The sequence below is a fragment of the Oncorhynchus tshawytscha genome, linkage group LG08 (genome assembly GCF_018296145.1).
Source record: "Oncorhynchus tshawytscha isolate Ot180627B linkage group LG08, Otsh_v2.0, whole genome shotgun sequence".
NCBI classification, from domain to species: domain Eukaryota; kingdom Metazoa; phylum Chordata; class Actinopteri; order Salmoniformes; family Salmonidae; genus Oncorhynchus; species Oncorhynchus tshawytscha.
Genome location: NC_056436.1, coordinates 11,917,639 through 11,943,077, shown reverse-complemented (window position 1 = coordinate 11,943,077; position 25,439 = coordinate 11,917,639). Strand labels below are relative to the sequence as shown.

At 40.6% G+C, this 25,439-nt stretch overlaps 3 protein-coding genes across 5 annotated transcripts in view; 2 read left to right on the top strand and 1 right to left on the bottom strand.

Moving 5' to 3' along the window:
- Positions 1 to 624: 624 nt before the first annotated feature.
- Positions 625 to 13,130, top strand: LOC112256925 (tudor domain-containing 6). Its single transcript, XM_024430511.1, has 3 exons — positions 625 to 825; positions 4,666 to 10,333; positions 12,396 to 13,130. Exons 2-3 carry the CDS (start codon positions 4,699 to 4,701, stop codon positions 12,443 to 12,445), a joined length of 5,685 nt encoding a protein of 1,894 aa, XP_024286279.1. The 5' UTR covers positions 625 to 825; positions 4,666 to 4,698; the 3' UTR covers positions 12,446 to 13,130.
- Positions 13,131 to 13,548: 418 nt separating this feature from the next.
- LOC112256927 (ankyrin repeat domain-containing protein 66) lies at positions 13,549 to 19,736 on the top strand. Its single transcript, XM_024430515.2, has 3 exons — positions 13,549 to 13,696; positions 14,111 to 14,339; positions 17,519 to 19,736. The coding sequence occupies exons 1-3, from the start codon at positions 13,558 to 13,560 to the stop codon at positions 17,655 to 17,657; spliced, it is 507 nt and encodes a 168-aa protein (XP_024286283.1). The 5' UTR covers positions 13,549 to 13,557; the 3' UTR covers positions 17,658 to 19,736.
- The window catches only part of adgrf3a (adhesion G protein-coupled receptor F3a), a 26,550-nt gene continuing 18,971 nt past the window's right edge, over positions 17,861 to 25,439 (bottom strand). Inside the window, exons 11-17 of one of the 3 annotated variants that reach the window (XM_042325207.1) lie at positions 25,242 to 25,382; positions 23,274 to 23,458; positions 21,143 to 21,337; positions 19,651 to 20,973; positions 18,693 to 18,734; positions 18,251 to 18,286; positions 17,861 to 18,153 (exon numbers count right to left, since the gene is read on the bottom strand). In XM_042325207.1, the coding sequence (XP_042181141.1) occupies positions 18,097 to 18,153; positions 18,251 to 18,286; positions 18,693 to 18,734; positions 19,651 to 20,973; positions 21,143 to 21,337; positions 23,274 to 23,458; positions 25,242 to 25,382 (1,979 nt within the window). In that variant the 3' untranslated portion in view covers positions 17,861 to 18,096. Of the gene's footprint in view, positions 18,157 to 18,250; positions 18,287 to 18,692; positions 18,735 to 19,650; positions 20,974 to 21,142; positions 21,338 to 23,273; positions 23,459 to 25,241; positions 25,383 to 25,439 lie in introns of all 3 variants that reach the window. The other 2 variants (XM_042325205.1, XM_042325208.1) reach the window with 2 other exon arrangements.

The window sequence follows — 25,439 nt, the reverse complement described above, 5'->3', positions numbered from 1 at the left end:
ACCGACCCGTTTGTGTTGGTTTGTTGCCAGGAGCGCGCAACGGTCAGATATGAGCTGCATTCAGAGTCGCACCGTTAAAAAGGTTCTACATGGTCTGGTTAAGGTCTATTGACCGACATCTCAGCTACTATTAAAATAAATTAGAAGGAAGTGTGCCGAGTCTTTCTCCCGTTTCTCCAGTAGATTCTGAATCATCTCTTATAATTTTTTGGGGTTGTAAACATGCTCATGCACTTTATTAATGTATACATTTGCATCTGTGTGTACAACAGGTGACACACACCCCATAGAGATAGTACACTCTAGTGCCCAAAAGCCCATTTTAGTATGGGCAGTGTCCATTTTAGTATGGGCAGTGTCCATTGAGGACTTTCACCATTTTGAAGTAGTCAACTGGGTGGGACTAACTATGAGCTAAGGAAGGATCATCAGGTGGAGATCAACCAATGAATTATACTCCTGAGCAAACATTCCATAACTGAAGGTGCCAGTAAATGTTTCCAACCTTTGCTTTATACCTGATCAAACACACTAGGTGACAGTGTGGACCCTTTCAGTTAGTTTGCCAACTCATAGAAGTAGTAAAAGCAGAAAACTGACTACTTCAATGGAGATGGCCTCAATGGCGCGGCCCATGCTCACAGACACCATAATGAGTCATATACAATGATGCTATGTCGAAATAAATATATGGCGCTCCCCCACCCATAGACTGGCTCCTATAAACACTCATTATTTGGCGTCCATTGCATGTGATGGTTGATTCCAATTGGATTGCGATGAGGAAATACAAAATGTTCACAAACATGAGTTACATCAAACTTGGTAAGGATTTATTCTGAATTTATAATTGAATTTCTAACTGATTAGAACTAATTCGACTTATTGTTTACGTCAAATAGCAGAAGTTTTCATTCACAGTGGAATGACAGAGCACACCTCGCTTGGACATCCAGTTTGACCATCTCAAACTGGTTACTTTTTCCTGAATGTGGCATTGTGTACAGCATATAGTCACGCATATTTATATAGTCAAAAAACCTAAACGTTCCTGATCTGTCACGAATGTTGAATGTAATGGAACTTACTCAGCTGATTGACCATGGGGATGGGACCTCAATTATAACCTTTAGGTAAATGTCTGCAGCAACAATTTATGAAAAGTCTGCGCACGTACGAATGTAATGATATAAATCTGAACAGTCTTAAAATTGTGTGAACGAGCTTTTAAACTCCGCATGGAAAACGCCCTCCATTCTCTTTTCATGGTCACGTTCCCCTCCAAACATTTCATGAGGTTTAATTACGTGACGCATGAAAAAGTCTCCGTCAATTTAGTCAATTTACCTGGTAAAATAAAATTTAAAAAATACAAATAAATTATGAACTTGGTGGTGAATGTGCAAGGTGATGAGCTTGATGTTGCTTTACAATAATATTATTCTGGTGACATAATGATTGATGCTTGGCTGCCATTTGACAAATACAAATAATATCGCTCTTATCCATAATAACATCATAATGTAGTCTACCCGCACTGTATCTGCGATCTGTTGGCTAGAGCGCATGAGCCAACACCAGAGTGGGCACATTCGCTACATAACTCAGTTGAAAATGCAATGAACCCCATTTAACTTGTATTTTTCATTTGGTACATGGGAATTTAACGGGAATGTATGTATGTGTACTACTTCATCGCGCACAGCTTTTTATCCACAACAAGTCAGTTTGATGGCAACACATCTCTGGTTGGATAATGCGCATATTGATATATGCCAATTTTAGAATATTCGTATGAAAATCTGTCGCCAATTGGATGGAAACCTAGCTAATAACCAATGGCGTGTATTCATGGATGCCAGGTGCCCCCAAATATTTGACCTCCCCCAAAAAATATATATACAAGTCGGAAGTTTGCATACTTCGGTTGGAGTCATTAAAACTCGTTTTTCAACCACTCAACACATTTCTTGTTAACTATAGTTTTGTCAACTCTGTTAGGATGTCTACTTTGTGCATGACATAAGTAATGTTTCCAACAATTGTTTACAGACAGATTATTTCACTTATTCATTGTATCACAATTCCAGTGGGTCGGGAGTTTACATGCACTAAGTTGACTGTGCCTTTAAACAGCTTGGAAAATTCCAGAAAATGATGTCATGGCTTTAGATGCTTCTGATAGGTTAATTGACATTATTTGAGTCAGTTGGAGGTGTACCTGTGCCTCTTTGCTTGACGTCATGGGAAAATCAAAAGAAATCAGCCAAGACCTCAGAAAAAAAGTTGTAGACCTCCACAAGTCTGGTTCGTCCTTGGGAGCAATTTCCAAATGCCTTAAGGTACCACCTTCATCTGTACAAACAATAGTACGCAAGTATAAACACCATGGGACCATGCAGACGTCATACCGCTCAGGAAGGAGACTCGTTCTGTCTCCTAGAGATTAACTTACTTTGGATTCGAAAAGTGCAAATCAATCCCAGAACAACAGCAGAGGACCTTGTGAAGATGATGGAGGAAATGGGTACAAAAATATCTATATCCACAGTAAAACGTGTCCAATATCGACATAACCTGAAAGGCTGCTCAGTAAGGAAGAAGCCACTGCTGTGAAACCGTCATTAAAAAATGCCAGACTACGGTTTGCAACTACACATGGGGACAAAGATCGGGAAGGCTTGCAAGCTGAAGAACACCATCCCAACCGTGAAGCACGGGGGTGGCAGCATCATGTTGTGGGGTGCTTTGCTGCAGGAGGGACTGGTGCACTTCACCAAATAGATGACATCATGAGGGAGGAAAATTGTGTGGATATATTGAAGCAACAGTCAGGAAGTTATAGCTTGGTTGCAAATGGGTCTTCAGAATGGACAATGACCCCAAGTAAACTTCCAAAGTTGTGGCAAAATGGTTTAAGGACAACAAAGTCAAGGTATTGGAGTGGCCATCACAAATCCCTGACCTCAATCCTGTAGAAAATGTGTGGGCAGAACTGAAAAAGCGTGTGCGAGCAAGGAGGCCTACAAACCTGACTCAGTTACTCCATCTCTGTCAGGAGGAATGGGCCAAAATTCACCCAACTTATTGTGGGAAGCTTGTGGAAGGCTACCCAAAACGTTTGACCCAAGTTAAACAATTTAAAGGCAATGCTACCAAATACTAATTGAGTATATGTGAACTTCTGACCCACTGGGAATGTGATGAAAGAAATACAAGCTGAAATAAATCATTCTCTCTACTATTATTCTGACATTTCACATTCTTAAAATAAAGTGGTGATCCTAACTGACCTAAGACAGGGAATTTTTACTAGGATTAAATGTCAGGAATTGTGAAAAACTGAGTTCAAATGTATTTGGCTAAGGTGTATGTAAACTTACGACTTCAACTGTGTGTATATATATGCATGCTACCGTTCAAAAGTTTGGGGTCATTTAGAAATGTCCTTGTTTTTGAAAGATAAACACTTTTTGTCCATTAAAATAACATCAAATTGATCAGACATACAGTGTAGACATTGTTGATGTTGTAAATGACTATTGTAGCTGGAAACAGCAGATTAAAAAAAAAGAATTAAAAAAAGAAGGAATATCTACATAGGTGTACAGAGGCCCATTGTCAGCAACCATCACCTCTGTGTTCCAATGGCATGTTGTGTTAGCTAATCTAAGTTTATAATTTAAAAAAGGCTAATTGATCATTAGAAAACCATTTCTGCAATTATGTTTGCACAGCTGAAAAATTTTGTCCTGATTTAAAGAACCAGATAAAACTGGCCTTCTTTAGACTAGTTGAGTATCTGGAGCACCAACATTTGTGGGTTCGATTACAGTCGCAAAATGGCCAGAAACAAAGACCTTTCTTCTGAAACTCGTCAGTCTATTCTTGTTCTGAAAAATGAAGGCTATTCCATGCGAGAAATTGGCAAGAAACTGAAGATCTGGTACAACGCTGTGTACAACACCCTTCACAGAACAGCGCAAACTGGCACTAACCAGAATAGAATGAGGAGTGGGAGGCCCCGGTGCACAACTGAGCAAGAGGACAAGTACATTAGAGTGTCTAGTTTGAGAAACAGACACCTCACAAGTCCTCAACTGGTAGATTCATTAAATAGTTATCGCAAAACACCAGTCTCAACGTCAACAGTGAAGAGACGACTTGGGGATAAAAGAGTGCTTTCGATAACTATTTTTTGCAATTATAATTTGTGTTTTTTCCATCTGTTTTAAGTGGCAACCTATCACATTGTGTTGTGCATACTTTTTAAAATCTTCTCATGATCAAGGTAGCCTACTATGTATAAGCATTGATTTGTTCCTAATTTAGTTTTGAACAAAAACAGTCCCATATGCAAGATATATATTTTTGTCATATATTATCAAAGAAATTATACGAAAGTACATATCATATGGATGACCATATATTTAAAAAACATGTCCATTGCAAAAGTTGAACGCACTAAGTCGCTCTGCCTAGAGTGTCTACTTAATGTAATTGTAAAAGGGGTAGCCTAACACAGGAGGCTGCTGAGGGGAGAACAGCTCATAACAATGGCAGAACTGATACTATTCCGCTCCAGTCGTTACCACGAGCCCGTTCTCCACCAACTTCCTGTGTAGCCTACCATCCACATATCTAATTTTTTTTTTGTATTCCCAGGTTAATTGTGACCTGCCCTGAATTCTACTCAAAATGTGTTCCATTCCTGGATTGCCAATTCCAGGATCCCAAGTCACAGTTCTCATTACAAGGGTAAACCTAAATCCTATCTGTTCTCTAGTGGAATTATGGGGAAACTTTGATCAAGAAAGGCAACATGCTTACCAGCAAATGAGAAGGGTTCAGATTCCCAGACAGAGGTTTTGTGAATCAGAAGGAAACCCCGGAGACTTGTGTCTAGCTCATCTGAATGGAACCTGGCACAGAGCTAGGATCATTTCTAGACATGGGCATCATTACAATGTGTTTCTCATTGATGAAGGGAGAGCTCATGTTGCTACAAACAACACCTTAGCATGGGGTCAGAATGACTGTTTTCTTTTACCTCCAGAAGTGGAGTTCTGTGTTCTTGCCAATGTATCCCCCTTATCCCATGAAAACAAATGGACTCCAACAGCCTCAGATTTTTTGGATTCTCTTTGCGGCAAAACGGTCAATGGAATGGTTCAGGATGTATTGATGCCAGACAGAACAGTCCTCCTTTATATTCCGATCATTAACAAACATATGTATGAAGTCGGCTTTGCCAGAAAACTTCCCAGTGACAAGTTCAAACAACTTGTTCTATCGTCTCTGAACTTTCCAAAGAGTCAGGTCTCCTCCACAGAGACATTGCCACCTACAGTGTCACACAAACGGACTGATGCTGGGAGAGAAATTGAGAAGTTTCAACAATTCTTCTATCCAGAACTGCTAACAGACTTCATTGAGACTGTGGAAGTCACAGAGGTGATAAACCCACAGCGTATCTTCTGCAAACTCTCAATTTTCTCTCAGGAGCTGAAGAAACTCTCTGAGCAGATTAATGAATACTATGAAGGAAGATCTACTTTTTGCAAGGCCAGACAGACGGCCTCAGGCGCTCCATGTGCAGCAAGGGGGAGCAATGGCAAGTGGTATCGATCTCTGCTACAGCAGGACATTGGATCAGAGAGTGCTGTGGAAGTACTACTTGTCGATAATGGGAAGACGGACTTTGTCCATGTGGGTGACATCAGACCACTGGCTGCCAAGTTCTTCAGAATGCCAGTTGTAACTTATGTTTGCTCCCTCCACGGTATTGAGGACAGAGGCATTGGATGGACAGTGGATGAAATCAAGTATCTGAAATCTGTGCTGCTGCACAAGACTGTCATTGCCAAATTTGAATATCACAACTTGTCAGAGGGCATCAACTGTGTGACACTCTATGGAGACGACAATGTAAACATCAACAATCTTTTTGGAGTGAAAGAGAGATGTCTTCTGGAGTCAGAGAGGCCTCCACCACGAGTCACAGAGAAAAGCTTTGCCACAGACATACAAAACAGTGTGCATCCCCTTACCACTCCACACTTTCCGTCAGCAACAGAGACTGTCCTCAATGAACATTGGTTCCAGGTAGGAATCACCATGGAAGTCAAAGTATCTTGCATTGAAAGTCCGGCAAAATTCTGGTGCCAGATGGCACAGGAGAGTACAAGTCTTCAGATCCTTATGCAAGAAATGCAGTATCATTATACCTCCAGTCCTCCACAGCAAATTGATGGAGACATTTGTGTTGCTCTGGATCATGACAATGGTATGTGGTACAGAGCACGGATTGTTGAGAATGATCGGTCTCCCCATGTAGATGTGCGGTTCATAGATTACGGACAAACCAGGCGTGTCTCTCTGCAGGATTTGCGCCCCCTGGACCCAGTGTTTCGAAGACTGAAGACCCAGGCCTTTCAGTGTTTCCTGCAGAATCTGAACACTCCTACAAGTCCTGTTCCAGCAGAGTGGAGTGATGCTGCCTCATCGGAGTTCCAGAAGTTTGTAGATTCCACTGCTGACTCTAATGTAGGATTGAAATGCACCGTACATGCAGTCATGCGTGACACCCAAGGCTTGGTGATTAATATGGTAGATATTGAAACACCAGTTCAAAGTGCATGCAAACTTCTGGTTCAGAAAGGAGTAAAGGCCCCAGCTCCTCTAAAATCTCCTCCACTTTCTTCTGCCCCGCCCGACACGAAAAACTTCTCATTACACAACATCGAAGTTGGAGGGAAAGAGAAGGTGTGGATAACTAGTGCAAAAAGTGTTGCTCACTTCTATGGCCAGCTTGAAAGAAATTCTCATGTGAATGACAAATTGACAAAAGATCTTCAGCATTTTTGCCACCAACCACTGCAGAGCACAAACTGTCCTCAATCACTAGAAACGGTTTGTTTTGCTAAATACACTGATAACCAGTGGTACAGAGGACAGATTAAAGCAACACATCCAACCCTTGAGGTTCACTTTGTGGATTATGGGGACACAGTCACATTGAGTCAATCAGACATCCTTCCCTGTCCTGTAGAAGCCGTCTCGCTCATGTCAGTTCCTGTGCAAGCTGTTCCATTTGGACTTTTCGGTATTCCAGAAGATGTATCCCAAGAGGTCAACCGCTGGTTTGAAAAGCATGCCACAGACCTGCGCTTTACTATCACAGCGGTGGCTAAAGACTCTGGTGGAAAGCTTTTAGTTGAACTGTATGACGGAACAACACATATAAATGAGATGGTTAGAGAGAAGCTAAAAGAGGTGAGACCGGGAAAAGAAATAATTTTAGTCCAATCGCCTTCTCTGAGCTCTAAACTATCAACTACTTCAAGATGCGCAGATCAATTTCAGACCAAATTGAATTTGCCAGAATATGTGCAAATGCCAACATCTCAGGATTGGGCTGCGAGGGGAACAGTAATTAAGCACAGTAGCACTGCAATGTGTTTCACATCCCCGCAAAGAAGAGTTGGACAGTCTACTCCTCAGCAGTCACTGTTGGACCAACCTGAAAAGAAGCCCATGGTTGAACATGATGGACAGATGTGTCGTTTCTCCAAACTCACAGACCTTCCCTCAAGACACTTGAAACCAGGGTTGGTAACAGAGGTGTATGTTTCACACTGTAACAGCCACTCTAGTTTCTTTATTCAGTTGACAAAGGATGAAGATGATATATTCTCTCTTGTGGAGAAACTAAATGGCTCACAGTCATCTTGTGATGCCACTCCAGTTGACTTGAACGAACTGCAGCTCGGTGACTTGGTGAATGCGGAGTATCCTGAAGACAGCTCATGGTATCGTGCAGTCGTTAGGCGCAAACCTGGGAATGGAACCGTTCATGTTGAATTCATAGACTTTGGAAATGAAGCAATTATTCCATCCCTGAAAGTGAAACAACTCGACAAGCAGTTCATAGAATATCCCAGGTTCAGTATTCACTGTGTACTTGGTAGAATAACTAATGCTAACAACAAAGAGACATGGGAGGAAGATGTCACATCGATGATCAAAAAGGCTACAACAACAGAAAACGCTGAGAAGAAACTGGCATGCGCATTCATGAAGGAGACCGGATCAGTTTGGGAGGTCAGTCTAGAAGATCAAGGTATTGTGTTGGCACATTCGTTAGTTGAAGCTAGTCAAACAGGCAGAGCAGATGTATCACAACTGTCTTGTTCAGGTGAAAACACGATTCCCCTGCTGTACAAGAAGCCAAGCGTTTCCCAAAACCAGGCTTTAGATGTCTATGCGTCCTCTATAGTTGAACCTAACTACTTCTGGTGTCAACATGCAAACTCTGAGGAGCTTTACAGGATCTCAAGAATTGTTCAAGAGTTTGTAAACTCTGCCCTGCAGGACCCTGTCCTAATGGATACCCTGAACCCCAGAAGTCCTTGTCTGGCTTTCTTTGCTGAAGACAACCAATGGTATCGAGCTCAGATCGTTCACAAAACGAATGATCTTTTCACTGTTCTTTTTGTGGACTATGGAAATGAGTCCGAAGTTGATCTCAAGGCGATAAGGTCAATTCCACCTCCGCTACTAGAGAGCGCCCCTCAGGCCTTCCTGTGTTCTCTGGCTGGAGTTGAGCACCCAGAAGGCGCCTGGGATAACAACACTGTTGATGAGTTTTACCAGCTTATCGTTGACAAACCACTGAAAGTTACAGTTCAGAAAATGTATAATGATCTGGAAAGTCTCCCCACACAATACCAGGTCAAAGTGGAGTGTGAGGAACATGTTATCAACGACTTGATGAGAAGTTACTTGCATTGCTCTGATTTGCACGTCCACAGCAAAACAGAGTGTGCTGACGAGCTCTTCTCCTCTGACATGACCATTTCAAATGAAACCTTGAACCGGTCTGAGTATAAACGTCTTACACAAGAAATAACTCCCAAATTGAATTCCACTGAGGCTCCAGTGATGGATAGATCACCAAGCACCACGCAATGTTCAGGAGACACTCTGGCAGTCAGGACAATCTCTTATAATGGTCTTGCAGGAGTCTCCTCAAGTGGATCCAATGTTCCTTCCGAGAGTGTCCCCAAACTTGAAACTCTTCCAAAACGATCAATAAAACCAGGTTGGGTATCAGATGTCTATGTTTCACAATGCAACAGTCCATCAAGTTTCTTTGTTCAATTAGTAGAGGATGAAAAGTGTCTGTTCTCTCTTGTGGAAAGTCTCAATTCTGACCAATCAGATGGTGTTGCACTCAAGAACGTTGTCAATCTGCAGCCAGGGGATCTGGTGAATTCTGAGTTTCCAGATGACTGTTCCTGGTATCGTGCAGTCATTCTAGAAACAAATGGAGAAGACAAAATTCATGTGCAATACATAGACTTTGGTAATGAAGCATTCATTTCACCCCTCAAGGTTTGCAGGCTGGACACCCAGTTCCTGGAGCACCCAAGATTTAGTATCCATTGTTCTTTAAGTGGACTTGCGGACACTAAATACAAAGGATTGGAGCAGGAAATTTGTTGCCAATTCAAAAAAGTTGCAGGTGCGGACAGTGCAAGGAAATGGGAATGTAAGTTCATCAAAGACACTGGATCCACATGGGAGGTCTGTCTGGACCAGAACATCATACTAACAGATTCACTAAATATGTGTTGTTCAGCTGGAGACTCTACTCACCTTGACCGACAAAGCCCAAGTTCTGGATCTTTGCCATCCCAGATAGAGAGGATTGACAGAGAGCATAATACACAGCTGCAATTCTGGAAACTGGATATAGTCCTGGGACAGACTTTGGATGTGTACGCCTCCTCCATAGCGGGCCCTGGTTATTTCTGGTGCCAGTATGCAAACTCTGAGGAGCTTGCTGAAATCTCTAAAGTTTGTCAGCTCATTGGAAACTCTGAGCATAAGGACACAGTCCTCATGTCTACCCTGAGCCCTGGAAGTCTTTGTCTGGCTCTCTTTGCCGAAGACAAGCAATGGTATCGAGCTCAGATTGTTAGCAAAATGGATGTTATCTCTGTTGTCTTTGTGGATTATGGAAATGAGTCAGAAACTGATTTGAAGTCTTTGAAGTCTGTTCCACCTCAGCTACTAGAACACCCTCCTCAGGCCTTTCTGTGTTCCCTGGCTGAATTTGAGAACTCAGAAGGCAGCTGGGATGACAACGCCCTTGATGGGTTTCATGAGCTCCTTGCTGATAAGCCGCTGAAAGTGACAGTTCAGAGCATGGATAATAATATCAAGCTCCCTATTCCTCAATACCAAGTGAAAGTAGAGTGTGAGGAGCTGATTGTGAATGACTTCATGAAGACTTGCTGGAGAGGCTCCCCCACCGAGTCTCAATCAGGTTTGTAAAATGTTCTCAACTTTTTATTGAGAGTTGTACAGTGATCCACTTCTGAGTAAAGGGTATGTAGTATTTCACTGATGTCTCCATAGAATGCTTGTTCATTTGAACTCTTTTGCTTTTTGTTCTGTTGAATGTTACCTGTGCTTCAGATTAAGTTTTTAAACTTTTGAATTCTAATATTGTTTAGTAATACTACTAAACATACATACATACATACATACATACATACATGCATACATACAGTGCCTTGCGAAAGTATTCGGCCCCCTTGAACTTTGCGACCTTTTTCCACATTTCAGGCTTCAAACATAAAGATATAAAACTGTATTTTTTTGTGAAGAATCAACAACAAGTGGGACACAATCATGAAGTGGAACGACATTTATTGGATATTTCAAACTTTTTTAACAAATCAAAAACTGAAAAATTGGGCGTGCAAAATTATTCAGCCCCTTTACTTTCAGTGCAGCAAACTCTCTCCAGAAGTTCAGTGAGGATCTCTGAATGATCCAATGTTGACCTAAATGACTAATGATGATAAATACAATCCACCTGTGTGTAATCAAGTCTCCGTATAAATGCACCTGCACTGTGATAGTCTCAGAGGTCCGTTAAAAGCGCAGAGAGCATCATGAAGAACAAGGAACACACCAGGCAGGTCCGAGATACTGTTGTGAAGAAGTTTAAAGCCGGATTTGGATACAAAAAGATTTCCCAAGCTTTAAACATCCCAAGGAGCACTGTCCAAGCGATAATATTGAAATGGAAGGAGTATCAGACCACTGCAAATCTACCAAGACCTGGCCGTCCCTCTAAACTTTCAGCTCATACAAGGAGAAGACTGATCAGAGATGCAGCCAAGAGGCCCATGATCACTCTGGATGAACTGCAGAGATCTACAGCTGAGGTGGGAGACTGTCCATAGGACAACAATCAGTCGTATATTGCACAAATCTGGCCTTTATGGAAGAGTGGCAAGAAGAAAGCCATTTCTTAAAGATATCCATAAAAAGTGTTGTTTAAAGTTTGCCACAAGCCACCTGGGAGACACACCAAACATGTGGAAGAAGGTGCTCTGGTCAGATGAAACCAAAATTGAACTTTTTGGCAACAATGCAAAACGTTATGTTTGGCGTAAAAGCAATACAGCTCATCACCCTGAGCACACCATCCCCACTGTCAAACATGGTGGTGGCAGCATCATGGTTTGGGCCTGCTTTTCTTCAGCAGGGACAGGGAAGATGGTTAAAATTGATGGGAAGATGGATGGAGCCAAATACAGGACCATTCTGGAAGAAAACCTGATGGAGTCTGCAAAAGACCTGAGACTGGGACGGAGATTTGTCTTCCAACAAGACAATGATCCAAAACATAAAGCAAAATCTACAATGGAATGGTTCAAAAATAAACATATCCAGGTGTTAGAATGGTCAAGTCAAAGTCCAGACCTGAATCCAATCGAGAATCTGTGGAAAGAACTGAAAACTGCTGTTCACAAATGCTCTCCATCCAACCTCACTGAGCTCGAGCTGTTTTGCAAGGAGGAATGGGAAAAAATGTCAGTCTCTCGATGTGCAAAACTGATAGAGACATACCCCAAGCGACTTACAGCTGTAATCGCAGCAAAAGGTGGCGCTACAAAGTATTAACTTAAGGGGGCTGAATAATTTTGCACGCCCAATTTTTCATTTTTTAATTTTTAATTTTTTGATTTGTTAAAAAAGTTTGAAATATCCAATAAATGTCGTTCCACTTCATGATTGTGTCCCACTTGTTGTTGATTCTTCACAAAAAAATATAGTTTTATATCTTTATGTTTGAAGCCTGAAATGTGGCAAAACGTTGCAAGGTTCAAGGGGGCCGAATACTTTCGCAAGGCACTGTACATACATTTAAAATGTTAAACTTTATTATCCCATTGGGAATTTTAGTTTGCAAATAAAAAATAATGCCCCACATTGTAAAGACAAAATCAATCAATAATCTCAAGTCAATCATCAGTATACATTATATGCATGTACATTATAAATAATGTAAATTCATGTTTCTTCCCTTTCAGAGGAAGCGGCTAATCATTGTAACTGTCAACGGGAAGAAACTGATGATTGAATCTGGTTTGGTCAGATTTTAGTCCTAATTTGCATCAAGACTTTAGAAGTGATGAAGTTGTTGGATCCTCAAGATTGTATATGTTAGCACATTGTAGACATTAATGGCTGCAAACAAATCTACAGGGGTGGCAGGTAGCCTAGCGGTTAAGAGCGTTTGGTCAGTATCCGAAAGGTCACTGGTTCGAATCCCCGAGCGAACTAGGCGATATCTGTCAACAAGCCCTTGAGCAAGGCACTTAACCCTAATTGCTCCTGTAAGTCGCTCTGGACGAGGGTCTACTAAAATGTAACAAAATGTACTATTAAATGTGACTATTTTCAGATTCAAAATACTATAGCTGTAATGTTTTTGTAACTGTTTGAATATGTTATGTGGTGAATGATCTTGATTGAATGATCTTGTTTTATTTGTGATGTCTGGGATTCCCACTTGTTGTTTCTCCCCCCAAAAGTTTACATTTGGAGTTTTCCTATGCCAGTGGTCTGTGTTGTCTTTGTCCATGTGACTGACTAGTTTTCAATATAACTGCTACTAAACTTAATGCACTTGGAAACAACAGGTTTTGAAAAGCTTGTAGATGGGAATTTCAAAGAATGTTTCAATGACCGTGTTAGTATCTGTCTTGGAATGTCATGACATTGTACCTTGTTTGGAATTAAAAGCAATAAAATGGGACTGAATGCATTATCAAAATTATTGTTTGTAGTTTTATACTCAAGTTCAAATTGCCTACTTTTTGTCAGTTTGTTGCCATAATTGTCCAACATTTTTGCATAGTTGTCATGTATGAATTAGTTTTCCCTTTCACGATTAGAAGGATCAATTAACCCAAATCCAATTCTGCCTTGAACCAGGAAGTTTTACTTCCTCCTTCCTGCAACAATCTAATTTTAATCCTTGAGGGAGGAGTGTACAAGTGCTCCCCCCCAGTCCACCAGTGGGCAAACATACTTACTGCTTCATTTTTGCCCTGCTGATCATGGGTCAGTTTTGCATTTCCTCACTAATGCTTACGGGTTGGGGGAGGGGAAGCTGATGCTGTAAGACAACCCTCTTGTTTTGTTGAACGTTGCTTGGCAACCTCTTTCCCCCCCCCAATCGTGTTAGAAATGACAGAGTTGCACCAGGCAGCTGCTGCTGGAGACTTTGATCTAGTGGAGGAGATTCTGAACAAGAAGAAATGTAACCCCAATCACAGAGACATAGACTGGAACTACAAGACACCGCTTCATTGGGCAGCAGCCAAAGGTAGTTGTCTTTAGAAGGTTTGTGTCCATTAAACAAGAGGGCTGCATTCAGCAGGGTATAATGTTGTGGAACTTTAAGCTAGAAATATATTATAGAACAAACATATAGAACAAACATGATGTGCTGTTTTATAGAACAAACATGCCTCTCTGACATGTAGAATAAGGAATCACATGGGTTCTGTTTGACATGTCTATTTGCAACGTTCCACAACGTTTGCCTACTGAAGATGGTGCCCTATTCCCTATATAGTGCACTTCTTTTGAACAAATTTGTGCACTATTTAAGGAATAGGTTGCCATTTGGGGACACATCATTTATCAAGTCATGCTTATTATGAACTGCATCGTGTGACTCTTTCTTGTGTTTTATTTTTTAAATACGTTATTGTCACATTTAGTCCCTGTTTCCCAGGACAGACAGAGACTGTTAGAATTCTGGTGGAGCACGGAGCCAGAGCCTGCCTGAGAACTGATAGTGGATGGACACCTGCCCACTTCGCAGCTGAGGCTGGGAGACTTGGAGTGCTGCGCCTGCTCCACTCATTACACGCCCCCATAGACAAAGAGGACTTCTCTGGTGATAAACCAGTCAGAATAGCAGAAGTCTATGGACATAATGACTGTGTTCGATTTCTTGAAAGGTATGTAATTGTCAGTGGTGAAAAGTACCCAATTGTCATACTTGAGTAAAAGTAAAGATACATTAATAGAAAATTACATAAGTGAAAGTCACCCAGTAAAATACTATGTGAGCAATAGTCTAAAGTATTTGGTTTTAAATATACTTAAGTATAGAAAGTAAATGTAATTGCAAAAATATACTTAAGTATCAAAAGTAAAAGTATAAATCATTTCAAACTGCTTATATTAAGCAAACCAGACGGCACAATTGTCTTGTTCTTTAATTTACACACTACAACAGTCAGACATAATTTACAAACAAAGCATTTGTGTTTAGTAAGTCCGCCAGATCAAAGGCGGTAGGGACGACCAAGGATGTGAGTGGACCGTTTTCATGTACTGCTAAGCATTCAACATGTAACAGGTACTTTTCGGTGTCAGGGAAAATGTATGGAGTAAAAAGTACTTTATTTTCTTTAGTAATGTAGTGAAGTAAAAGTTGTCAAAAGTATAAATAGTAAAGTAATGTACAGATACTGTCACGTTCGTTGTAATGGATGAGACCAAGGTGCAGCGTGATTTGAAAACATCTTCTATTTATTAACGAAGAACACTTAAACAAACTTACAAAACAACAAAACGAACGTGAAGCTATATATGATAAGTGCAGACACAGGCAACTAACATATAGACAATAACCCACAAATTACCCAAAGAATATGGCTGCCTAAATATGGTTCCCAATCAGAGACAACGATAACCAGCTGCCTCTGAGAACCAATCTAGGCAACCATAGACATACAAAATGCCTAGATAGTAAACAACCCCATAAACATACAAAACCACTAGACGGTACAAAAAACACATATATCACCCTCATCACACCCTGACCTAACCAAAACAATAAAGAAAACAAAGAATACTAAGGTCAGGGCGTGACAGATACCTCCAAAAACTACTGAAGTAGTACTTTAAAGTATTTTAATTAAGTACTTTACACCACTGTGTTTCGTATATTTATAGTATAATATTTATTCAATTTCGGTGATTTAAAAAATATATTTTTATTTGACTCTGCTCTGACACGCAAACTTTACTGTTGTGGTTAATTGATTCTAGTCTCCTAAAAATGTGGGTAATGAATTGTGATTGATATTAGAATAACTTTCCCTCTTAACAGACGTCTTTAAGTGTAGTTTAAGTACAGTAAACACCACTGCTCCACAGTTTCATTTCTATTATGTCTCAGGGGATATGTGTGATGTAGTACATGTCATTATTTATTTCTGCATCATGCACAATAATATGATTTGATTCACTGCTTTATTTGAATGATGTGTGAGGGGATCAATGGCCGTGTCCTAATACCGTAGGCCTACTTGCGTTCTTAGTAGGAGATCTATGCATAGCATGGAAGCTATTTGTCAATGAGGCAATGTTTTGGAAAAATTACGTCCTCGGAATTATACTGAACATAAATGCAACATGCAACAATTTGAAAGATTTTACTGAGAACAGTTCATAAGGAAATCAGTCCATTGAAAAACAGTCATTAAGCCCTAATCTATGGATTTCACATGACTGGGAATACAGATACAGTATGCATCTGTTGGTCACAGATACCTTATAAAAAAGGTAAGGGCGTGGATCAGAAAACCAGTCCGTATATTGTGTGACCACCATGCAGTGCAACACATCTCCTTCGCATAGAGTTGATCAGGCTGTTGATTGTGGCCTATGAAATGTTGTCCCACTCCTCTTTAATGGCTGTGCGAAGTTGCTGATATTGGCCGGAACTGGAACACGCTGTCGTACACGTCGATCCAGAGCATCCAAAACATGCTCAATAAGTGACATGTCTGGTGAATATGCAGGCCATGAAAGAACTGGGACATTTTCAGCTTCCAGGAATTGTGTACATATCCTTGCAACATGGGCCTGTGCATTATCATGCTGAAACATGAGGTGATTGCAGTGGATGAATGACACAACAATGGGCCTCAGGATCTTGTCACAGTATCTCTGCATTCAATTTGCCATCAATGAAATGCAATTGTGTTCGTTGTCTGTTGTTTATGACTGCCCATACAATAACCCCACCATAGGCCACTCTGTTCACTATGTGGCCATCAGCAAACTACTCACCCACACACGCTATCAGATAGAGTGCATTAAAAAAAAAGTTTAGTGTGGAATTACCTGTATGCTTTAAAAAAAAAAGTAGAAATGCTTTATTCACATCTATTTATTTTTCAGCTCTGTGCTGGGTTACTATCAGATGAGTCCCGTGACACTTGTTGGGTCATATTAGTGTGTAGCCCAAATGCTACAGTCGTTTGTGAGAAGATCCATTTTCGGGATGTTTATTGGTCTGACGAAAACCGCTGTCGCTCTGCTACCTTCCACCACAAATGCGGAAGGCCGACATTGGCGCATCATAGACATTAAAGTGGCGGATACTGTGGATGGAGACATAGCCCATACAAAAAAAACATATCTCTAGTTTAACAGATGGATTTAAAAAATATTTATTGCAGCAGATAATCAGATGAGGTAATGATGCTTTCAATACAACATGGGGAAAAAACTAGGTCGAATCATGACGTCTGTGATTTTCAGGTTGAAGCTCTAGAAAGAGGCCTGAGTTACCGAGTTGGATGACCATTCAAAAAGATCTTTCCCAGTCGGAGCTCGTTCTTTTTTTCCTCCAGTTTCCAGTTGTCTTTCCTTGAATGCACTGAAGTCGGTTGTCAGAGATTTTCGAGTTGTTCTGAACGCGTATAGGACGTGCTGAACCAAAATTAACTAATGAATGAACTAATGTCAGGAAGCAATGCAATTACGCATTAGATGACGCATTCTCAGTAAGGGTGAGTGAGTATAGTAGCTTATGTTAATATTTGTTGTTTACTCAAATGTTTACTAAACAGTATGTTCTAAATCCTATGTAGTATGATTATGCAGATTTAGTCAGTAGCCTAGTAGGCAAGACCGATTTCGGACACGGCCATCATTGTAGATGACTAAATTGAACCCTGACCTCATTGCAGATTCCCAAATTGAACCCTATTCCCTTCCCATGGCTCTGGTCAAAAGTAGTGCACTTTGTAAGGAGTAGTGTTACTTTTAGGATGCAAGCCCATGTGTGTTATGTGCAGTAGATGACTTCCTGAATGTGATTGTCTGCATCATATTTCAGTGCAGAGCCAGAGTGCAGGACCTACCGCCAGATGGCAGTGTTAAACAGCTTTCCCTTGGACGACACGGACAAGGAATGGGAGGAGCAGAGAAAGGAACTAAACAGGACTGCAAAACAAGGGATTACCACACCTCATTAACAAAAACATTATTGGGAAAACAGCTAATATAGTTTACCCGAACCAATTTTAAAAATGTTACACCACGAAAAATACAGACATTACATACATTTCATTGGCCATACAGTATGAAAAACTGTTCTGGACACTTATGATAGATAGAAACAGGTGTAGGTTACACATTATGCAATTCATTTTCCAAATGATCAATTCCTATTATGTAATTCTCCATTCTACATAACATCTAATATATAGGCTATATTACAACAGAAAAATAAGGCTACAATTCTAATAAATGATACATGTAGGACATTGCACATACTTTCTCAGTGTCAGAGTTTCAGTTGATTCGTATGGGGTTTAATTTAGATGTAAACTAAGCCTAGATGAATAAACAGCATAGATATACAACATATCTAAAAGAAAAAAAGTAACAGAATTGTCAAAATGGATTAAAATATCATTTCGTCTTCATCGTTGATGACAGTTTGGAACTTTCACTCACTGCTGATTGTACCTGCTGGTGAAGAGTGAAATAGATAAATAATCAATTAGCTATGACATTACATCCAGTTGGTTTAGACCAATAAATAAATTGTGATTTGTAAACTCACTTTTAGGTTGAAATATTTCAGTAGTGCAACACGAATCTGTTTGGAATGAACACATATTTTTTTTATTGTAATGGGTTTTTGTTTTGCTACATATTTCAGTCTCATTCATCAGGTATTGTTGCCTGGTTACCCATCCACATCACTCCAGCCAAACGCCACACCCACTAATGTTTCTTCTCCAACCGAGTGGGTGCGTTAAGTTAGATTAAACTTTTGCATGGTTGTGTAAACAGTTTGTACTGAATGACACGTTTCCCCAAAATGTTCTTGAACTGACTGAGGTATGTTTTCTCTGTTTGGTGGGTGCGGTGTGGCTTGAAGCAATAAGTGATATATTTACAGGCCAGCAGCCATGCTGACAGCGTTTCCCAACCCACAACCCAATAAATTATTTGATATTGAGATAAAAACGGCTGTATTGGACCTTTTTTCAGTAGCTTACCGGTTTTTCTCCAAAATATGCAGTGAGTAGAATGAAGAGACCCTGTAAGAGATGAAAAACAACATTAAAACCTTGTGACCTGAAGAAGGAAAAGATGTCACGTCTACTCCTACTCCTCCCCTCCTGAGTTAGACGTCGTCTACTCCGCCCCTCCTGCGTTAGACGTCGTCTACTCCTGCTCCGCCCCTCCTGCGTTAGACGTCATCTACTCCTGATCCTCCCCTCCTGAGTTAGACGTCGTCTACTCCTACTCCTCCCCTCCTGAGTTAGACGTCGTCTACTCCTACTCCTCCCCTCCTGAGTTAGACGTCGTCTACTCCTACTCCTCCCCTCCTGAGTTAGACGTCGTCTGCTCCTACTCCTCCCCTCCTGAGTTAGACGTCGTCTGCTCCTACTCCTCCCCTCCTGAGTTAGACATCGTCTACTCCTACTCCTCCCCTCCTGAGTTAGACGTCGTCTACTCCTACTCCTCCCCTCCTGAGTTAGACGTCGTCTACTCCTACTCCTCCCCTCCTGAGTTAGACGTCGTTTACTCCTACTCCTCCCCTCCTGAGTTAGATGTCGTCTACTCCTGCTCCCTTCCTCCTGCGTTAGACGTCGCCGGTTTACTAACCGTCGGTCTTGGCAACCATTCATTACTCACCTGCGCCTCATCATCAGGCACACCTGGACCTTCCCTGATTACTCCCCCTATATATAGCACTCTGTTGGTATTTCCCATCCTGCATTATTGTCTCGGTTTCCAAGTTCGGATGCATTCCTTGTTTTTGTATCTGTACATGTTTGTTTATATTAAACTCTGCACCTGCTTCCTAACTCCCTGCCTCTACATTACAAAAGACAATTACAGGGTTTGATCAAAAGACAATTGTATATTAGTCAGTGTTGCATTCAATTCCCTTCTAACACAGTTGACTGAATTGAAATGGAATTGACCCAAACCTAATCTCAGTCTTACCTGGAATGCGTTCAGCAGAGTGAAGGCGTAGTTCACCAGGTAGGCTATAGGTCCTTTGGTGATGTCAAACATCAAAACAAAAAATCCAAAAATCCATGTCCCTCCAAAGATTGGGGTTAGGAGGACAACCGCTTTTAGGATACCTTTGGCCACTTCTTTTTCATCCTTAGTGTTGACTTCAAGACTTGGTCTCAGGAGCCTTATGATAACTACTAGCATGCAGAACACATTGACTACTACAATAGTGCCAACAGGCAGAATGAACGCAAAGATCGAGCCCTTTAAAAAACCTCCATAAACCAGCCAACAAGCCTCGGTGGTGTAGTAGTAGTCCTTCTGGCCACTGTTGTAGGTGATAAATGTAATGAAAACAATTAACAGTGGACAGCAATAGCCCACAGAAAAACACAGTCCCAAGCAAACCTTCTTGCTCATCTGATGGAACATAAATATCATCTGATGGAGAACCATGATACTCAGGCACAACATCCAGAAGAACATGGACAGGTAGCATAAATGCTTAATTACCACAAAGATCTGACACCAATTCTCTGGGATCATGTCAGGAAAAGCTGAGGCGAGAAAGCTGCAGTCAGCTACCAGTAAACACAGGCAGATGTTAATGTGGGCTGTGTGGCGACAATACGACACGCTGGACTTGACAACAGATTTCCACACAAGACATTCTATCACTAGACAGGAGAGAAGTGAGACAATTGAGACGCCCAAGCCCACATAGGTTATCTCCGTCATATAGGGAAGATTCTCTGGTTTCTTTGACATGAGGGTGGTGAATGAGGATAAGTGGGTGCATTCACAATGGTTTTCGTTATCAGGACCACCCCATACACAACCTTTACCAGACCACTGGCTTATTGTAAAATCCCAATATACACACTGTATCTTGTGGTTGCGGGGCCTTTCACTGATCAACTGGAAGTCTATTGAGATATCTGCAGATCCTTGACCAATGGAAGTGGACACCACGATGCTGTTTGGATCAGCGTCTCTTTGTTGCAGCTTTGGTAGATAGTTACTGAGAGATTTAAAACCTATAGTTTTAACCATCATGGAGCCAGTCCCCATGGTTACGGTGACATTGAAAACTTTGTTCACACAATTTTTGTCCGGCTGAGGTTTACAGCCATTCAACTCTATGTTTGTGTGTTGGTATGTGGTACTCTCGACATCTGACTGTTTAACCAGGCCCTCAACAGAAATCAGATATCTTTCAGCCATGGATCTGTTGACAAGGTCAGGTTTAAAAATCCATGACTTTTCAAGACTGCTATCCAAAAGATTGCTGGATGATATTAGAGCATCCTGAAAAAGGGGGGGAGGGGAGGGTGAGGGGGGGTCATATTTTAGTCGACATCATTTAAAAAAAAATAAAAAATACATTTCTGTTTTTACTTAATCTTTTGTTATTATAAATCATACTGAAGAACAGATAAATAACATTCTGGTAAAGATGATTTTGGATTATACTTACTTGTAATTGAGCCTTATTCAGTGTGTAATTTTTTTGAGATTCGTTGATTGCGTTGTTCATGGTGAAGAGAATGGACACAGAAGCATTCACATTAGCATAAGTGTTGATGGATTCTGATTTATCGGTGGAAGATTTCAGACGTGAAAATATGTTTGCAGAATTTTTCTCAACTGATCCAAGTCCTATTGCAAGGTTCTGTAATGATAGAAAGAAAATGCACACAAAAACTACAGTTTAGAATAGATGCCTTTATAATAACAAAAAGTCATTTAAATGGCAATACCGCCACCCCGCCACTTGTTTTGGGAAACAGCTGAGGGATGGGGCTGGAAAAATGTAACCACTCTGAATAAGATTAAAATTATAGTTTTAACCATGTTTTGAAGCTAGTGTTTGTTTACAAATACATTGTTTAAGAACAATGGAATAAAAAACAAGATAATATATTGTGGGTACAGCAGTTGAACTAAACTCATGAGGCATTTTAAGTTCTATTATTCTAGAATGAATGGGTCTACGGGTCGATCCACCAATTCAGTGCCTTTTGGGAAGTGTAACTCGACCCCCCCCATTTTTTGTTGTTGTTGTTAATATCCCCTCATTTTAACATTCGGTCATAAAGAGCACATGTTCAACTTCAGAAAAAAAGATTTTCCCCATCTCAAGATGTAAAAAAAGACTATGTAAGTGTATAATAGGTGCCAACTAAAGTAAGAGTTGACCATAACAGGGTTGACGATTTCATCTTAAATCAGCCATAAATCAATCCACTTCTGACAACAGGGAATGGCAATTTAATTCTTCACAAAAAAACAAACATTTCTAGCCTTTCTTATCTATAAATAAATAAATAAATTATAATCTTCAGAAATCACTTTGTCAAAGCAACAAAATAACTTTACAATGATGGTGAAAATTTTGAGACATTTTGGGGTGAAGTGGGTTAACACTAGAAGCTCCGATCCCAGTCATTTTGGGGTGAAGTGGGTTAACACTAGAAGCTCCGATCCCAGTCATTTTGGGGTGAAGTGGGTTAACACTAGAAGCTCCGATCCCAGTCATTTTGACTGCATAGTAATTCATTTAAAATGGAAATGTCTCTGCAATGTCCCCCTCTGCCCTTGACTTGTCTTAAATAAGTATATTTAACACTTATGAAGCATAATTCCTGTTATAAGCCGTTTTTAAGTTACTTTTCAAATATTAAAGTAGTATAGTATCACAGAACATATGAGGTTTCACTAACCTTTGCCAAATAACACTTGAAATGTAAGAGATTAGCTTTATTTGAAAATATCACTTTTTCCAAGAATAACCGTTGTTCCTTTGTGCTCTACACATGAGCATGCTGCAGCAGATGGCTTACAGTAACATTAACTAATGAAAATCCTATTGTTTTTTTAAATACTTTTTTTCTTCTTCTGTTACCCAAGACCTTCATAAACACAAGTGAAGGATCATTTTTCTGATAGCATTTATGAAATGTATTTATTAGACTGTTAGAACGTTGCAGTCAAAATGGCTGCTCATTGGCGTATTAAGGGGGTAGTGAGGCCCAGCTGTTTATTAAGATCTTCCTAGAAGGCACAGAGGTTGTGCATATTATTAGTTTTATGCATATTAAAAACCATCATTTATAGAATTATTCATATGGTTTATATTAAAGGGATTTTAAAGGTGCTTTTAAAATTCAATATTGGTTGTGGTGTTCCAGGAGGTCTACCCCGGGGGATGGTAATAGAGGGGAGATACGTGAGGCGACGTTGGCTCCCTCTGCTGGGCATATGGGAGCTGGGCACCCCGACAAGGACAGCTAAGTGGAGGTAATTAGAGGAAAGCTGTGGAGGCTAAATAAAAGGAGCACGATGGCACACTGCGGGAGAGAGACAGACACCAGTTAAGAGAGAGAGAAGAAAGACCGAGCAAAACCTAAGTTATTTCTTTGATATATTTATTTTCTGTCTTAGTAAAGTAGTTTTTTCGGACTAAAGCCTGCCTGTCTCTATGTCAATCTCAAAATTTGTTTTAATACCTGTGAATCAATAAGGATGATTTGTTTTAATACCTGTGAATCAATAAGGATGATTTGTTTTAATACCTGTGAATCAATAAGGATGATTTGTTTTAATACCTGTGAATCAATTAGGATGTCATGTAGATCTACATTCACACAGTTAGATATTTCCTCCTCCCAAACTCCATCACTCAAACACCGTCTCTGGGTTTTTCCAATACCATTTTTACACTTCAGCACCGCCGTAAAGTCAGCCTTTGCGTTTGACCAGTCACCTTCAGCAGGACAAAATTTTGAATTGCCTGTGGAAATAAACAGAATTGTTGACAATAAGTAAGAAATAGATATTGAAGACACATTTTCACCATTTAGATGAACAAGAAATAGGGTGGCTTTTAAAAATCTATGTTTTTAACCCTTATTTTACCAGGTAAATTGACTGAGAACACGTTCTCATTTACAGCAACGACCTGGGGAATAGTTACAGGGGAGAGGAGGGGGATGAATGAGCCAATTGTAAACTGGGGATTATTAGGTGACCGTGATGGTATGAGGGCCAGATTGGGAATTTAACCAGGACACCGGGGTTAACACCCCTACTCGTACGATAAGTGTCATGGTATCTTTAGTGACCACAGAGAGTCAGTACACCCGTTTTAACGTCCCATCCGAAAGACGGCACCCTACACAAGGCAGTGTCACTGCCCTGGGGCATTGGGATATTTTTTTTAGACCAGAGGAAGGGGTGCCTCCTACTGGGTCTCCAACACCACTTCCAGCAGCATCTGGTCTCCCATCCAGGGACCAACCCTGCTTAGTTTCAGAAGTTCAAGACAATGGTTGAGTTCCAGGTCGACTACTTTGAAGCTGCCTGCCAGATCTCACAATACCTGGATAGGATGATAACCACATCATATGATATAGTAATCTGATACCTTGATAGGATGATAGCACATCATATGATATAGTAATCTGATACCTGGATAGGATGATAGCCACATCATATGGTATAGTAATCTGATACCTGGATAGGATGATAACCACATATGATATAGCAATCTGATGCCCGACTGAAGTCGATGATGTGTCACACAACCCATGGTTGATGCAATGCAATGAAGTCGTCCTGGAACTCACCCAAGAATTTAAAAAATGATACTATACTGAACAAAAATATAAAGTCAACATGTAAAGTGTTGGTCCCATGTTTCATGAGCTTTAATAAAATATCCCCAAATGTTTCCATATGCACAAAACCTTTTCTCTCAAATTGTGTGTACAAATTACTTTACATCCCTGTTAATTAACATTTCTCCTTTGCCAAGATAATCCGTCCACCTGACAGGTGTGGCATATCAAGAAGCTGATTAAACAGCATGATCATTACACAGGTGCACTTTGTGCTGGGGACAATAAAAGGCCACTCAAAAAAGTTTTACGGGAGCATGCAATTGGCATGCTGACTGCAGTAATATCCGCAAGAGCTGTTGCAAAATAATTTAAAGTTAATTTCTCTACCATAAGCCGCCTCCAACGTCATTTTAGAGAATTTGGCAGTTTGTCCAACCTGTCTCACAACCGTAGACCACGTGTAAGCACGCCAGCCCAGGAACCTCCACATCCAGCTTCTTTACCTGTGGGATTGTCTGAGACCAGCCACCCAGACTGCTGATGAAACTGAGGAATATTTATGTCTGTAATAAAACCCTTTGTGTGGAAAAACTCATTCTGATTGGCTGGGACAGCTCCCAAGTGGGTGGCCCTGTTCCATCACAGGCCCACCCATGGCTGCTCCCCTGCCCAGTCATGTGAAATCTACAGATAGGGCCTAATATATTTATTTCAATTGACTGATTTCCTTATATGAACTGTAACTCAATAAAATGTTTGAAAATGTTCCATGTTGCATTTTTATATTTTTGTTCAGTATATTTATCTTAGATTTCACTGAAAATATGCTTGCGTTTGTTACCCATTCCAAGAAGATTGGGGTATGCCGTTGAATGTTACTGCACCAATTCAGAGCATAATTGTTCATATGGCAAAATACACTGTTCATGCTGGATAATGGTACTGAAAACCTACTGTAGATAACAGGGATATTGACAGTAGCATTTTTCTCTTGGGACAGGATGTTAATAAATGTACATGTTACAGCTGGCTCTTGTAAACTGCTGCAGCTGACAGTCGTATCAATCCTGTAAATTATGCCAGTACCGGTAACATCTGTGGAGGGATAAATTACCAGATTTAATAACTGTCAAATGTGTTCAACTGTGCTCC